Source organism: Mustela erminea, chromosome 3, assembly GCF_009829155.1.
Source record: "Mustela erminea isolate mMusErm1 chromosome 3, mMusErm1.Pri, whole genome shotgun sequence".
Classification (NCBI taxonomy): Eukaryota; Metazoa; Chordata; class Mammalia; order Carnivora; family Mustelidae; genus Mustela; species Mustela erminea.
The window spans coordinates 99,446,291-99,461,665 of record NC_045616.1 but is presented as its reverse complement, the minus strand read 5'-3'; the positions used below and the strand labels follow the sequence as shown (position 1 = coordinate 99,461,665).

Genomic DNA, 15,375 nt, shown 5'->3' with positions numbered 1-15,375 from the left:
CGCTGCGCCGGAAGTTGCGCGCTGCTCGACAACTCCTCATGGCGGCGGCTGCTCCTTGGGCGCGGCCCGGTGGTGACTGAGCTGCGAGCCTGGCGGGCGTGCGCCGAGCCCCGATCCGGTCTCCGCGTGCCCCACCCCGGGCTTCGCACCCCTGATGCTGCGCGGGTGCTGAGCCCGCCCCGGCCGGGACGATGGTGAAGTATTTCCTGGGCCAGAGCGTGCTCCGGAGTTCCTGGGACCAAGTGTTCGCTGCCTTCTGGCAGCGGTACCCGAATCCCTATAGGTACGTGGCCCTGGAAAGAGCAATCCTTCTTACTCGCTGTTTGGAGATCGAAGTATGGGTCCGGGAGAGACTCGACATCGAGTCCGAGGTAGGGCACCGTCGGAACCGGGGCCATCTTTAGGGTAAGAAGACTCTATCCGAGAAGCGGCCAGGCCAGGCCTGCAAGGTAGTGGAAGGAGGCTGGGCCCGGGCAGTGGTTTGAGGCTATAGTCCAAGGTTCTCTCATTTCGGGGTGGTGAGACAGGAAGAGGCGGCGGCACAGCAGCTGGAAATCCCGGCGCTGGCCTACTCCTCTGCCTGTGGCGTTCTCCACTGGTGTAATAGATCTTGAGGTCCAGTCCCCGCTGGAATCTGGTCCGCAAGAGGGCGGGAGTTGGAATTTGCCCTCGGATAGTCGCAGGGAACTCTAGTTGAGGTCTGAGCCACGCTACTTATGGTTGCAAGTTTGGGGAAGGCATGGCCATTCTGGGCCGGGAAGCTTCGGAGGGGAACCCCAGCGGGCAGTCTTTTAGCGGCATGCACCCGAGGGTCACCTTCATTCTGATACTTGGCAGCAAACATGTCTTGACGGAAGACATAGTGCACCGGGAGGTGACCCCTGACCAGAAACTCCTGTCCCGGCGTCTCCTGACCAAGACCAACAGGATGCCCCGCTGGGCCGAGCGACTGTTTCCTGCCAATGTCGCTCACTCGGTGTACATCCTGGAGGATTCTATTGTGGACCCGCAGAACCAGACCATGACCACCTTCACCTGGAACATCAACCACGCCCGGCTGATGGTGAGACTACCCTCCCCTTTAGTTCCGCAAAAGTAGCTCCAGGTACATATGGCTAGGAAGCCATGGAGCCTCTATTATCTGAGGCAGATTTGGGTTACTGGGGAGTAAACTAGAGTGTAAACTCAGATGATTTTTTTTCAGCCGAATTAGTCTTTTCATTCATGCTGTGGGGGAGGGGTACTTGTTACGGAATTGTCCCAAGTTCTAAATACAGAGCACCTTCACTGTACCTGGCACACATATAGTTTGGGCCCACAAAAGTGATGCTGAGGGAAGGAGGCAGTGATTTTCAAACAGGAATCCATCAAGCCATAGCAATTTCTTTGTGCCTCTGAGGGGAGAGGATCTGAGCCCCTTGCCCATGATGATTAGATGAGTTCCACTTTATCTGTCTTACGTAATGGGTTTTTGCCTGAGATTTTGAGGGGAAAGGTTCGTATACCTCTTGATTTCTTGCCTATAAAAAAAGCTGGAAGGGGCGCCTGGGTGGCTTAGTGGGGTTAAAGCCTCTGCCTTCGGCTCAGGTCATGATCCCAGGGTCCTGGGATTGAGCCCTGCATCGGGCTCTCTGCTCAGCAGAGAGCATGCTTCCTCCCCTCTCTCTCTGCCTGCCTCTCTGCCTACTTGTGATCTCTGTCTGTCAAATAAATAAATAAAATCTTAAAAAAAAAAAAAAGCTGGAAAACTTATGGTTAAAGGAACGTCCTACAGTATCATCTCATGTGTGACTACTGTAAAAGTTTTCAGAGAGCTCTCGTTCTATTCTCAGCTAGCTGCTTCACAGTGGCTCTGGGAGCTAGGTATTACTCTCCATTGTGCAAAGAGGGAAGTGAGGTTCCAAGAGAGGAAGTGCCCTGCAAGGTCACAGAGTGAGCAGGCACCTTGAGGTTCTGCCCCCCCAGAGTTTTCTGAAGGCTTCACAGCTGACTATACCCTGAGGGCATAATCTGTTTTTGTAAATTACAAATATAAGTGATGCAGCTGTGAGACATGTATTGTAAGTGTTGCTCCTGGAAGTCCTGGTTCCAGGATACTGATAGCTGGTAGCTGTGATGTTTGCTTGATTTCCATTTTTATTTCACCTGCCAGGGAGCTCAGGAGCTGCAGTGGGTGGCAGGCAGGCTGAAAGCACTGCACCTAAAGCTACCAAACCAAGTCCAGGGCCAGGCTGGAGCTGGCACACAAACTCCTGAGCTCAAGTCTATGTGCCTTTTAGTTGAAAGGGTCAGAGGAGAGGTTTTAGAGAGCAAAGTGGCCCTTTTTATGTTCTTGTTCTCTTCCTGAAATGGAGATTGGGAACACAGTAGGGGAAAGAAGTGGATTTTTCACTTTATTGCCTTACCCTGTGAAAAAGAGGCAGGTGACCAAATTTATGTGCAAGTTGATGAAGTGAAAGACTCCCACCCAATTGTGGTTGGCCTGACTCCCTGCACAGGTGGTGGAGGAACGATGTGTTTACTGTGTGAACTCTGATAACAGCGGCTGGACCGAAATCCGCCGGGAAGCCTGGGTCTCCTCTAGCTTATTTGGGGTCTCCAGAGCTGTCCAGGTGAGCAGCATTGTGGGGGTGCTGGGGCTTTGGGGGCCCAGGCATTTGGCATGAAGGCTGGGCTAGGGGTCAGTGGGAAGCTCAGAATCCTAACCCCCTTTTCTTCTTTTGCCAGGAGTTTGGTCTTGCCCGGTTCAAAAGCAATGTGACCAAGACTATGAAGGGCTTTGAGTACATCTTGGCCAAGCTGCAGGGTGAGGGGCTCTGGGTACAAAAAGAGCCTGGGGTGCAGTCCTAGCGGCCCTGACGGGTGTTGGAATCTACAGCTGTTACCACCCCACTCTAAGCCTGGGACTCCTCATCTGTACCCTGGGGCAAATGCCACCCTTCAGAAGGGGCCTGGCCCAAGGTGGGGGAATACTGGGGAGGAGGGATGTGGAGGTGGGTCTTCTTGGAGTCTTCTGAATCCAGCCCCTGCCCTTTGCTGCAGGTGAGGCCCCTTCCAAAACCCTCGTTGAGACAGCCAAGGAAGCCAAGGAGAAGGCGAAGGAGACGGCACTGGCAGCTACAGAGAAGGCCAAGGACCTTGCCAGCAAGGCAGCCACCAAGCAGCAGCAGCAGCAGCAGCACTTCGTGTAGCTAGCCCAGGCCCCGGCGCGGTAGGACACCTGACCACCCGGCTCAAGTCCCTCTGCCTGTCCCCCTTGTACTTTATTATTAAAAGTCAACTTCCAGCCCTTTCTGCTGTCTGGGTGGGTTGGGGCTGGGTGTCCTGTTTGGCATTGACAGTGCAGCAGGCACGTTGCCCATGTCTGAGCCAGGCCTGTGGATGTCCACATCCAGCACAGGGAGGGGCCAGGGCCTGCCCGGTCCCAGACAGCCTGCAGGTACAGGGCTAGGAAGCGCCAGACTGTAAGCTCCATGAGGGCAGGGACCTTTGTCATGTTCTCTGATGTGTCCCAAGTATCTGGAACAGTATCTAGCACATTACAGGCACTCAATAAATAGTTCTTGAATTCAATGAGCCCTAGCTCTGAAGTCAGAAAACTTGGTTGGAACCTTGACTCCATACTTTCCTGGCTTTGGGCCTTGGGCAAGTCTCGTACTCAGTGCACCTGGGAGACGGAGCAGCCTCCAGCTGTGATGATTAAAGGGACACTGCCTGGTACGATGCACGGTGTCAGTAATAGCTACTGATCTCATTTCCTCTTTTCCAGTTTGTCCGTGACTGGGAGTTCCCCATTTTCATCAGGCAAGATCATGGACAGGAATTTAGTAAAGAGGCTTTTAATGAAAATACTGTACAGTATCTGGGATAAAGGTCAGGGGGCCTTCTCTAGAAAGGAATGTGAGGGCCCAAGAGGCTTCCTGCCCCTCCCTGGGGACAGCAGAGCCAAGTGCTACAAAAAATTGCCTGGAAGGGTGGCCTAGGCCCAAGCTGCCTCCCCTGCAGGGCTCAGGGGAAACCTAGGCACCCCTCCCCAAGGAGGGACTGCCAGCAGCCAGCGGCAGGGTGGGGGGCAGGCACCTGTTCCCACGTAAGGGTCCTTTTAGTCCATTCCAAGCAGCTCTTGAGGCTTGGGGGGTGGTGGGCTCCTCTCTCAGAGCCAAGAGCAGTCTGTGGGTGGAGGCCTGCTCTGGGGTGGTGAAGGTCATAGCCAGGTGCCACTGCCATGTGAATAGCTGTGTTCCTGGCCCGCGCTGAAGCTCCGTAGCAGTTCAGCCTCGCCCTCGAACACCAGGCTCTCCACGTCCACCTCCACCTCCTCTGCGCAGGGAGGGGTCCAATCAGGAGACCTGGCCAGCTCAGCCCACGCCACCCCTGTGACTCCTTGGCTCGGGGCACTCACCTTGGTCTGAGTCTGAGCGTTCAGAGGAGAGGCCCGAGGAGTCCAGGCTGTCTGCCCGTGGCCGCTCCCTCTCTCCCAGCCCTGCTGGTGCCCGGAGCTGCTCCAGCTGCTGCCGCAGGCTTTGCTGCTTGCTGCGCAGCTTCTCCTTGAGCCGCCTCGCCTTCTGCTCCTGCTCCTCCAACTTCTACAAATCCCAAGGGAGGGAAGGCCCAGGGTCAGCTGCCTGGGGGCTCGGGCCTCACCCCAGCACCACTCAAGAGCGGACTGTGGCCAACTTGGTGACTGCCTGTTCCAGGCGGGGGTGACTGAATCTGGGCCCCAGAGGGTGGCTCCCATAGCCTCCAGGCTATGGTTCCAAGTACATGCCCTGTGAGCACTCGGTGTGGGTGAATTGGGAAGGGCATCCCAGTCTCAGGGGCGGTCAGGGCCTCATCAAGTGATGGGAGTCTTTCCATGGCAAGCAGCAGGGACCGAGGAGGCCTGTGATATGGTGGCAAGTGGGCCCTACAGCTCAAGGAGGTGGTCCCCCTCTAGGTTCTAACTGGTTACAGACATATGCAAACGGGCCTAGCACTGCCCCATTGCCCAGTTTAAGAAAAGCTGAAAGACTTTTCCATGTCAAATGTCCTTTTAAATGCTGGCAACTAATTTAAATTTTTAGAAACTACAGACCAAAGCCTGCAGGTTTGTGACTCCTGGTTCAGACCCTCCCAGGAACCCTAGAACTTTAGCATTAATCCCCCTCACGCTCTGCCAGCCTGGGGTCTAGGGAGTGCCAAGGGTTCTCCCACCAGAGCCCTGGCTGGGCAAAAGCCTACATTCAGTCAACAAGAACTGAACAAGGGGACATTTGTACTGGGTGTAGAAAGATGAGTAAGAGCTGCCTAGGCAAAGATGGGGCAAGAAGCAGCATCCAAGCAGAGGGAAACTGGGAAGATCATGGAGGATTCAGCTTCTCTGGTAGGGCGTGGGAAGACATGAGACCTAAAGCAGACCAGTGGCAACACCTGGGCTGTGAAGGGCCTATAGTTTCATAGGAAGTAAGGAACTGAGACTGTCCTATCATGCACGAGCCATGGAAATTTTCCAGCAGGAAACCAACCTGGACAGATCTGTGTGCTCCACATTACATTCTAGGGCAATGTGGAGGGCAGCCCAGAAGAGGCAAAACAGGAGGCCAGGGAGTTAGGGCCTCAAGGGCCCTATCTTGGGAGGGGTGATAGGGCCTCAAGGAAGGAGCAATCCCCAGGTCTGCCCATGGGCCAGCCAGCCCCCACAGGGCACACATCATCCCTCCAAGAACCAGGTCAGGAGAGCTCCAGGTGAGAAACAGGCCAGCTACCAGGCTAGGGTGTTCTTCAGCACAATGAGTGGATGCAGGTACTGTGGGGCAGAGCTGACAGTCCCTGCACTGGGATTGATATGCTGCATAGCACATGGATCTGGGATCTGCCACACAGCCCCTGGTACCTAGAACAGGTGCTTGATAAACACCTGTTGAAGGAAACTGCAAGGCAGGAGACTTGGGCCTGGGTTATAACTCTGCCTCTCATTAGCTGTGCACCTCGGTCCTTGGCTTGGCCATGCCCCCATTTCTTTGTGAAGAGGGTCAGGAGGGCAGGAAAAGGCCACTAAAAGTGGCAGGAAAGGCCACTTTCAGTTCCCTGCTCCGCCCCCGCCCCCAATCTGGGTCTGCATGGGGCATGAGCCCACACACCCCACTCCTGTCCACCAGGGGGCACTGAGCATAGCCCAGGCCACAGAAGGATGCTGGGAGGAGGAGTGACTGGCTTCCTCTGTCCTTCCCCTCTCCTGGCCTCTGGCACTGCCTCCCCAAATGGCATGAGAATAGACGGCTCAGAACTGGAGGCCTTGGAAGGATGGGAAAGCGGAAACCTCTGCAGTCCTCGGGACCCTGACATGGAACACATCAGAATGTTTTCAACAGCTATACCCATCCGTAGAGAGAGGGAAACCAAGTCCAGAGAGGCTGAGTGACTTCAGTTAGGACTGAATTGATAATAGCCCTAATAACCATGAACATTTATTGGGAAAATTCACTTAAGCCTCAGAACAATCCTCTTTGAGTTGTTTTCTGCTTTTTTTCCTACTTAACACAGTGGAAGCCAAAAGCACAGAGAACTGTCCCATGTCTCACTGCTGGGCTATTACCTCAGGCCTCTCTCCCCAGTTGCACGTAGCCCCTCCCCACTACACATCTCACAAGTTCTGGAAGGCTGGCTGCAGGGCACTGCAGGAACTTTTTACCTGGATGTGCATCCTGGCCCAGCGCAGAAGGCTCAGGGTGGTGTAGCGGGCACAGTCAGCCCCCAGGGGCATCTGCTGTTTTAGCTGCTCCAGGCACCGCTTCAGCTGGGCCCTCCTGCGGGGGAAGGGGTCTGGAGGGCAGTGCCAGCCTAGCCTTGCCGGCCAGACAGCAGGGGAGGGAAGGCCAGAGGCAGATGGTTCCTGGGGCCCAGTGCTGTCAGGGCAAAGCTGGGACTCACCTGCGTTTCTCCAGCTCGTTGTGCACAGACCTGCCAATGCCAGGGAGGACAGGTGAGGGGGGGGTCAGCTACTACCCACACCCTCAGTCCCAGGGACTTAAAATCCACTAGAGATGTAGGCCCCAAACTAGCCTAATGTGGGGCCCTTGTACCAGCCTTGAGCACTGGAGCCCGCCGGCAGAGGCAGAGATACCAAGCCAAATGCTGAGAGGCCTGCCCAGGTTGTGGGGTCCAAACGAGGCCCCCTGACCAGCAGTCAGGAACTGCTTCTCGAACAGAGGTGACAGTTGAGCTGGGCCAGAAACATGCTACCCAAAGCAGAGTGGTGGATGGAGAGGCTTTAAAATTGGAGGGATTAGCATGTGCAAAGGGATGAGAAGAGAAAAGAGAAGTCTGGGGGCGGGGGGACGGGAATTGAGTGGAGATGCAGAGTGCAAGCAAGAGTGTGAGTGGAAGGACCCTGAACTCTCTGGTTTATGGTTTCTGACACTTCTTTCCCTGAAGTTGATGGTTTCTGACACATCAGGGTGCTCAAGAAATAGTCCGTGAATGAACAGAGGGGAGTAAGGAGATGGCAGGAGAGGTCTGAATTGCCTCCAGAGTAGGGGACCTGGCCCAGAAGATACAAGCAACAAGGAGGAAGTGGGCAAAGGTGAGGCCCCATGAGGGATGGCACCCATCCCCCTCCTCCCCCAACCATCCCCAGCCTTCCTCACCGCCCACTGTCCAGCGCGCCAGAAGCTTGGGGGGATCTCTTCCTCCTCCTGTAGACTGGGCCTGGACTGCGGTGCGGGCACAGGGACGCGTAGCCATGCTCGGCTTCTGCCAGAGAGAGCCCCAGCCCGCTTCAGCCTGGGGCTGGTCCCAGCAGGCGCCCCTGACAAGGCACGGTCAGGGAAGGGCTTTTGGTGCCAGGGCCATTTCCCCAACCACTCCTTGTCCGACAGCCTGGGGACCCCTCCCCCCCAACAACTTGAGGGCGGGGTACCCCGGGGCTACTGCTTAAAGTCATGCATGCCATCCTTGTTGGGAGCCAAGTCCAGCCCAGGCCTGTGTCAGCGAGGTTGCCGTCTGGAGACCGGCCAAGAGTTCTTCCTCACCTCTCTCACGGCGCTCTAGGAACTCCGCCGCCTGCAGCAGGACCTGGATATTGCTGGCCACGGATTCCATGTCGGCGACAGCTGACGGCGGGCGGGCCTAGAGTGCTGGCCCTAAGAGCGGCTGCACCACTTTTGTTACAATGTAACTGACACGGTGCAACAAACACAGGGACCCGGACCCGCCCCTGGGACACCCCGCCCCTGGGACGGCCCAGCCCCTCCCCCAAAGGGGCCAGGGAACAGCCAACCACCTCCTCGAGCCCGCCCCCCTCCCGCCCCGGCTCAGACTCCCGGGGCTGCTATGGGCGCCCGTTCCAGGCTCAGCCTTTGAATCCCCGTGCTAAAGGGGGCCGCGTCTTGCCCATTTTGCTCAAGGACCCTGCGCTGCTAAGTGTATCAGGGTCTCAGTTTCCAGTCCCAAGCTGATGGCGAAGGCTCTGCACCTAAAATGGTACTCTGGGGACCCTTGGTCTCCGGGAGGGCCCAGCCCGGTCGCTGCACGTGGGCGCCGCAGAGGCGGGGCCGGCGGGCACCCTCACCCATTTGCCCCAGGCTTCCTGCGGTTGGCTGCCGTCACCTTCAGGGCGGGGCCTGGGAGCTTCTGAGGCACTATTGGCTGCGTATGGCCCCGCCCTCTCCCTCCGATGGTCAACACGTTCAGGCGGGAAAAGGAGCAGGTTTCAAATTTGAAAACCCGGGCGATCGGGGCGGGGTTGGGCGGGGAACGGAGCTGCAGTGCGCAGGCGCCGGGGAAGGGGGCGCAGATCCGCTCCTACGCTCGAGGGTCCGTGCCCTCGCCGGCCTGCCATCTGCCCCTGTATGCCCGTACTGGGCCTCAGCTTCCTATTGTCATGAAGGGGAATAGTCTCCTGGCTCCTCCTGCTCCTTGTCATCTGCAGGGAAGCTACTGCTGGCTACAAAAACTGTCAGTAGGGTACCAATTTCCCAAGCCAAGCCATACTCTGGAAGCAGGCGAACTAGCTTGCTAAGAGCCCAGGGTTCTGGAGCCCACAGAGTTGGGTTCCTCTCCTGTCCCTGCTGCTTCTCAACTGTATGACTCGGGAAGTGACCTCCCTCCTGTATGTTCAGGAAGCCCTGTGACGACAGCACTGTCACAGGATCAGAGCCCTTGCCCATCCGTGCCCGGTACGTTGTAGCTGCTGACTACTGAGGCCAGTGCAAACCAGATACAGGTTTCTTCCTCCCACAGAGCCCCTGGTTGCCTGAGTCCAGGAGCACTTCTTTAAAACGACTTTTTAGCCTCCCACGGAAGTATATGCAGTGACTTCTAAGGGTAGCCACCAGTAGGTGTGGCCACACCTGCAGGAACAGTGAGTCTAAGGGTGGAGACCAGAAGATGAAAGCAGCTGTTTCAGAGTGGAGCATTATAGCCAGGCGGGGGCTGAGTGAGAAATGGCTAAGAAGGACTAGATTATTTATTAAGAAACAGTCCTGGGAAACATGATACTTAGCAGTTCAGTCCTCAGGGGAAAAAAAAAACCTTTGGGTTTCTCTAAGAATCACTCCCAGTGGAACCACTGCCACGCTCAGCCAAAATGCTGCCTGGAACTGTCCACCCATTCACTCATCCACTCACTCACAACAGTAGCAGAGCAGTTCCTGGACCTCAGGCTCTGTGCCCAGGACTGGAGAATACAAAATGGGCAAAACAAGACAGGGCTGCCTTTGCAGAGCTCACACACAACAGAGTTACAGTTTTGACAGGTCCTCATAGAAAAAGACACAACATGAAGGCAAGTCCTAAGGAGCATCTGTCCTGATCAGGGAGGTCTGAGAAGGTTTTTCTGGGCAAGCGGCTAAACAGGTGTCATCTCTGTATAGGAGGTCTCTGGGAGACCTGCAGGCAATACAGAGAGCAAAGAGCACGGTGCAGGCTGATGCTAGAGAGGTGGACAAGGCCCACAACAGGCCGACTGGTCCTCCAAACCTCCACCCAAAATCGGATGTCTAAAGAGAGGCTGTCACTAGGCTTGGGAATGAATTCCCAATTTTATTTCATTGAAGTCAGCACCCACGCAGCACAGGCGCAAACCTGCAATTCAGACATCGGAGACGCAGGAGGCCGAACCCTGGAGAGGGGAGAAGATGGCGGAGAGTGGTTCTGAAGGAAGAGAGCTCCCTGCAGAAGGGAGCAAGGCCCACCTGAGAGCCAGAGACGCTCCCACTGCACGCTGTGCAAGGGGAGAGCGCGGCTGCAAGAGCACCCGAGTGACCACCCCAAGATGTGGCCCTCGCCCTAGCAGCTGCCACAGGCAGGACTGGAGCTAGCAACAGTAGGGACACTACAGTCAGGCTGGCCTCAAGGCCTCCTGTGAACACAGCTCAGGGCCACCAGCCAGAGGGACAGGAAGCACCACCTCCCAGGAAGCAGGGCAGTGGGGAGGGGGGAGGAAGAAGTGTCTTTTTCCTCTACTTCTCAGTTTTCTTTGTCTTTGTTTTTCAGCTCGTGGCTATGATACACCTGGGTATGGTTGCCTTGTGTTTGTCTTGCTTACAATGTTGTGAATTTCTGAAAAGTTTTTCAGTCTTTCTTTCTTCAAATATTTTTCTGCCCTATTTTTTCCTTCTCTTACTCTGATCCCAATTTCATGTATCCTTCCCAGTCTGAGAATATATCCGTGCTAAGCGATGTTCATTTCTTCAGGTGGGTTTTTTGGTTTTTTTTTAATCTCTCTGCTTCAGTGTGGATAAATTCTATTTACTTGTCTTTAAGTTCTCTTACTCTTTCTTCTGTGAAGTCCAACTTGGTGTTCAGCCCATCCGCTGTGGTTTTTATTTTAGCCATTGTATCTTTCAGATCTAGAATTTCCAGTTGAGCTTTTTTTTTTTTTTTTTTTCCCAGTTGAGCTTTTTAAAAAAAGTTTTCTATCCATATCCCAGAATATCTCATGACCCCATGTACTAATTTCCTAGGGTCATAACAAAGTACTATAAAATAAATGGCTTTAAAAAACAGAAATATACTCTCTAACAGTTCTGGAGGCCAAAAGTCCAAACTCCGTGCTCAGCAGGGTTCGTTCCATCTGGCAGTTCTGCAGGACAGTCTGTTCCAGGCCTCTCTCCTCACTTCTGGTGGCTGCCAGCAATCCTTGGCATTCCTTGGCTTGTAAATGTATCACTTCAATCTCCGCCTCTAGCTTCACAGGGCCTTCTCCCCTGTGTGTCTCTGGGTCCAAATTTCCCTTTCTCAGAAGGACACCAGTCACTGGATTAGGGCCCAATATTAGGGCTTCATGTTAACTTACCTAATTACATCTGTTAAAGACTCTATTTCCAAATTAGGTCATATTCAGAGGTTCTAGATAAGAATTTTTGAAAAACACTTCTCAACTCATTATACCCCTTCTCTCTCCAAGTTATTCTTTTTCCATTAGTTATTTCATACATGTATAATGGTTTATGTCCTTATCTATTAATTCCAGTAACTTGGGGGTTTTTTTGGTGGAACTTCTATTTCTTTAAAAAGATTTATTTATTTGAGAGAGAGAGAGAGAGAGAGAGAGTATGCGCGAGCAGGGGGAAGGTCAGAGGAAGGGAGAGAGAATCTTAGACTCCCTGCTGAGCACGGAGCTCGACATGGGGCTTCATCCTATGACCCCATGAGATTATGACCCGAGCTGAAACCAAGAGCTGGATGCTTCAGTGACCGAACTGCCCAGGTGCCAATGGGACTTGTACTGACTGTTTTCTCTTGATTTTGAGACATAAAAGGAAGAAAATGCACTTTATAATTTTTGATTCTAGAACATAAAAGGGAGTAAAAAGAGAATGTAACTATATCAAAGTATGTGTGTGTATGTGTGTATCTGTTTCATTTATTTTCCCAAGAGCAAGCAAGTCCTTACCTATCTGGCAGTTAAAGCAAAGGGCTTATGATTTGGATTCCTCTTGAGTTTCGTGAGGAATTTTGCCAAATGTACAGTGAGAGTGAACACAGTCACTTCTTACACTAACTGCAAGTTCATGGGCATGATTGGCTAGGATTCACAGAACCACTCAAACCTAAAATACAGGCTGTATACACTGTCTTATACAGCTCCTTACAGGGAAGGGATATAGATTAAGACTGGCCCAGGGGGGCACCTGGGTGGCTCAGTGGATTAAAGCCTCTGCTTTCAGCTCAGGTCATGATCTCAGGGTCCTGGGATCGAGCCCCACATCAGGATCCCTACTCAGCAGGGAGCCTGCTTCCCCTCTCTCTCTGCCTGCTTGTGATCTGTCAAATAAATAAATAAAGTCTTTTAAAAAAAAAAAGGCTGGCCAAGGAACAAAGCTCATGAGTCTGGGGAACTATACTGCCATGATTCTCTCTCCCTGTGTGTCTAGGACATGTTACTTGCCTGGTATCGATGTGTGACAATTCCAGAGTACCATGTCCTAGGTAGGCTATTCCAAACAAGACTCAGCACTCAGTTTTCAGAGCTCTGTTAATGGACATGAATAACTGAGTGCCCATGTGGTTGATCTCAAGTCTCCAGTGGACTGATGTCATATGACCTAAAGCCCACCTTAAATCACACTGTCATTTGCTGGCTGGCCCAAGGCCTCTGGGCAAACAAGGATCGTCTTCCAAGAGCTGAGGGCAGAAGACAGAGGCCTCCTTTGCAGTGAAGTTGAATTCCACCACTGCCTTTGGTCAAGACTCTTACAGCAAAATAATCATATTCCCTAAAGTTTAGAGGGGCTCGTGTGGAAGTAGGCATAGATTTAAAGCAACAATTAATATAAAGCCAGTGATTTTTGTCCTAATTATTTATTTACCTTATGATAAGCAGGTGCAGAGCTATTCAGCTTAGAAATTAGCTGACGTTGGCGGGCCTGGGTGGCTCAGTCGGTTAAGCTCTTGATTTCAGCTCGGGTACCTGATAATCTCAGGGCTGTGGGATCAAGCCCCACGTCAGACTCCTTGTTCAGCAGGGAGTCTGCTAGAGACTGTTTCTCTCCCTGTCCCTCTGCGTGCCTCCCCCTTTCTCCTCACACACTCACTCTCTCTCAAATTAATTAATTGATTTATAAAAAAGAAACTGGCTGACTGTGAGCTGAATCCAGTATTTTCTCAGGACAGTCATTTTTCCATCTGTGTTACTTCCTGAGGAGACTTTTTTTTTTTTTTTTGAAGATTCTATTTATGAGAGAGAGAGAAACAGAGCGAGCAGAGGAAGGAGCCGAGGGAGTGGGACATGCAGACTTCCTGTCGAGCAGGGCTCCATCTCAGGACCCCAAGGTCACGAGCTGAGCTGACACCAAGAGCCCAACATACTTAACCGCTTAACAGACTGAGCTCTCCAAGGGGACTTTGACTCCATTTCCCAATACATGTGACCACGAATACCAGTACCGCAACATGGCCCGTGTCACACCCTGTTGCAGCGAGCCGGGAAAGGTTCCTGAAAAGCCCTGGCACATTACTGGAGTCCCCCTCAGCCATTAACAGTGTGTCCATCCATCATCACACTGTGCGACTACACTGTCTGCCAGTGGGATGCCATTCAGGTTTGCAGACTCCCAGGGTTTTTTTGAGGTTTCAAAAGCTACGGTGGTCTCACAGCAACATGAGTTCCTGCCCTTTCAGGCACCTGGTGTCCCTGAGCTAGGAGACAGTCTCTGGCTGCAAGTCTCTCTCCAGGCACCAACGCCCACTGCCACACTTTCACTGCATAAGCCACTCCCCCGTACCTTGACCCTCGGCTACCAGGCATCCTCTCCTCCATTTAGACCCTAACTTTTCTACTTTTGGAAGGGGCATTAGTTTTGGCCACTGTGTGGTCCAGGTTGACAACAGAAATACTAGTCTCACACACACCCACCTCGGGCCGCTCCCATGGGGCCAGGGCGGGGCTGGAGGGAGGGCTACTGGGTGCAGAACTGAGGGGAGCCTTCCAGACCACTGTGCACTAGAGCTGCATTCGGTGACAGCGAGCTCTGCCAAGCAGGGCGAAGCCACAACCTGCCCCAGCAGATCCTTAGGAATTCCAACAGGAAGGTCTAAAGGAACAGCTTCCTACATAGGGATCGCCTCTGCTTCCAGCACCAGCGGTTGCAGCCCTGGTCCTGGGACCACTGGACCAGACAGGACAAAGGAAGTTGAGGCGATGTGGGCAAAAAAGAGAAAGGTATAGTAATACCAGCATCCTTCCCGTTGTTTCTTCTCCAAACCCACCCTCCCCACGAAAAAGCAGAGGAATCTGTCTGTGGGGCCTTGTCTTGGCCCCATGTTGAATGTGAGCACACACTCACAAACACGTGTAAGCCGGCCCTTCATGCCCTTATTTCCCTGTTTTAGATTTAAAAATATATATAATTCAACTACCTGTTCCAATTGTCCTCCAAACCATTCCTCTGAAAATCACATCCCTCTGTCCACTGTTGAACGTTATGGGCTATAAAATGTGTTCCTTGGTCTGATGAGGGGTGACCTGACAGTCTGTGTATTGCTGGTATCAGTCCTTGTATTGTACCCTGAGCATGTATATCTACCAGAGAATAGGTTACGCCCAGTCCGGAGTAACTGTCTCTTCCCCTCAGGACCCATCTGTACCACAACCCCCTCCCGCCAGGTTTACCAGCATCAGTCTGACTTGCCAGATACATGTGGCCACTGCCTGTAAGTCAGTAAAACCCCAAATACGGGGGCTTTCACAATTGTTCAATTCTCCCATCATTGCTAGAGAAACAGCATACAATTCAGCCCACTGAACTGATTTGTTTTGACTTTCGTCATCAGAGTAGTGGACTAAACCAGAAACTGTCCATTTACTGTGGAACTGCCCTCCAGAAACCACCAATGTTGTTGGCCAATGGAAAGCTTTTCATGAGGCACTGCCTGAGTGGCTCAGTAGCCCACAAGATCCAGCGGCTCCTCTGGTGGTTCCAGAGCCAGACTTTGGGGAAAAGAGGCTGCTACTCATGAGAACTTCCTCTTACTCTCCCGGTGGCCTATTCCTGTATAAACCATTTACATTTTATGATGGAATACTTCTGGGCCCTACCCTCCCCGTTAAACCATTTCCCCAATGTCACCCAAGGCACTATAGGTAGTTCCGGTTTCAAGGTTATTTTATGTCCTTCAATCACAGAGAAAATCTCAAAGTCCAATGGTGATTCACTCTCAAATGGGAATTTTCTGGTCGCAAATCCCATCAATGGCCACTAGGTGGCACTCACAGGCTTCCCGCCATAAATTCCAGGAGGCTGCACAAGCGGCTGTGGTACAGCAAACTAATGAGGGACCCGGAAGAAGCTCCCACAACCTCACTGATTCCCAGGCAGCATGTCCAGTCCTTCCTGGTGGAAGGGCAGATCCGCACTTTCCTCACCCCTTGCCGCCTGCAAAGAGTTGAAGAGA

General features: G+C 53.0%; 2 protein-coding genes across 5 annotated transcripts; one reads left to right on the top strand and one right to left on the bottom strand.

Annotated features, from left to right (window-relative positions):
- Positions 1-23: 23 nt before the first annotated feature.
- Positions 24-3,576, top strand: PRELID1 (PRELI domain containing 1). Its single transcript, XM_032336906.1, has 5 exons — positions 24-283; positions 838-1,063; positions 2,499-2,612; positions 2,728-2,806; positions 3,043-3,576. The coding sequence occupies exons 1-5, from the start codon at positions 192-194 to the stop codon at positions 3,189-3,191; spliced, it is 660 nt and encodes a 219-aa protein (XP_032192797.1). The 5' UTR covers positions 24-191; the 3' UTR covers positions 3,192-3,576.
- A 248-nt stretch (positions 3,577-3,824) lies between these two features.
- On the bottom strand, positions 3,825-8,268 carry MXD3 (MAX dimerization protein 3). 4 transcript variants are annotated; one of them, XM_032336904.1, is made up of 7 exons: positions 8,010-8,259; positions 7,626-7,731; positions 6,910-6,939; positions 6,671-6,785; positions 4,403-4,586; positions 4,201-4,320; positions 3,825-4,143 (listed from the first exon to the last, which is right to left on the bottom strand). In XM_032336904.1, exons 1-6 carry the CDS (start codon positions 8,077-8,079, stop codon positions 4,205-4,207), a joined length of 621 nt encoding a protein of 206 aa, XP_032192795.1. In that variant the 5' UTR covers positions 8,080-8,259; the 3' UTR covers positions 3,825-4,143; positions 4,201-4,204. The 4 variants fall into 4 exon arrangements, with proteins under 4 accessions (XP_032192795.1, XP_032192794.1, XP_032192796.1 ...); XM_032336903.1 differs by having other exon boundaries at positions 6,671-6,939; positions 7,626-7,786; positions 8,010-8,268; XM_032336905.1 differs by lacking the exon at positions 6,671-6,785 and having other exon boundaries at positions 7,626-7,786; positions 8,010-8,268.
- Between the last annotated feature and the right edge of the window lie 7,107 nt (positions 8,269-15,375).

Excerpts from the sequence above, each read along its gene's own strand:
- PRELID1 (XM_032336906.1), top strand. The coding sequence starts at position 192 with ATGGTGAAGTATTTCCTGGGCCAGAGCGTGCTCCGGAGTTCCTGGGAC. Across the intron at positions 1,064-2,498 it reads TCAACCACGCCCGGCTGATG|GTGGTGGAGGAACGATGTGT; the intron begins GTGAGACTACCC and ends CTCCCTGCACAG. Across the intron at positions 2,613-2,727 it reads GGGTCTCCAGAGCTGTCCAG|GAGTTTGGTCTTGCCCGGTT; the intron begins GTGAGCAGCATT and ends TTCTTTTGCCAG.
- MXD3 (XM_032336903.1), bottom strand. The coding sequence starts at position 7,722 with ATGGCTACGCGTCCCTGTGCCCGCACCGCAGTCCAGGCCCAGTCTACA. Across the intron at positions 6,940-7,625 it reads GGCGCGCTGGACAGTGGGCG|GTCTGTGCACAACGAGCTGG; the intron begins GTGAGGAAGGCT and ends TGGCATTGGCAG. Across the intron at positions 4,587-6,670 it reads GGGCCAGGATGCACATCCAG|AAGTTGGAGGAGCAGGAGCA; the intron begins GTAAAAAGTTCC and ends TGGGATTTGTAG.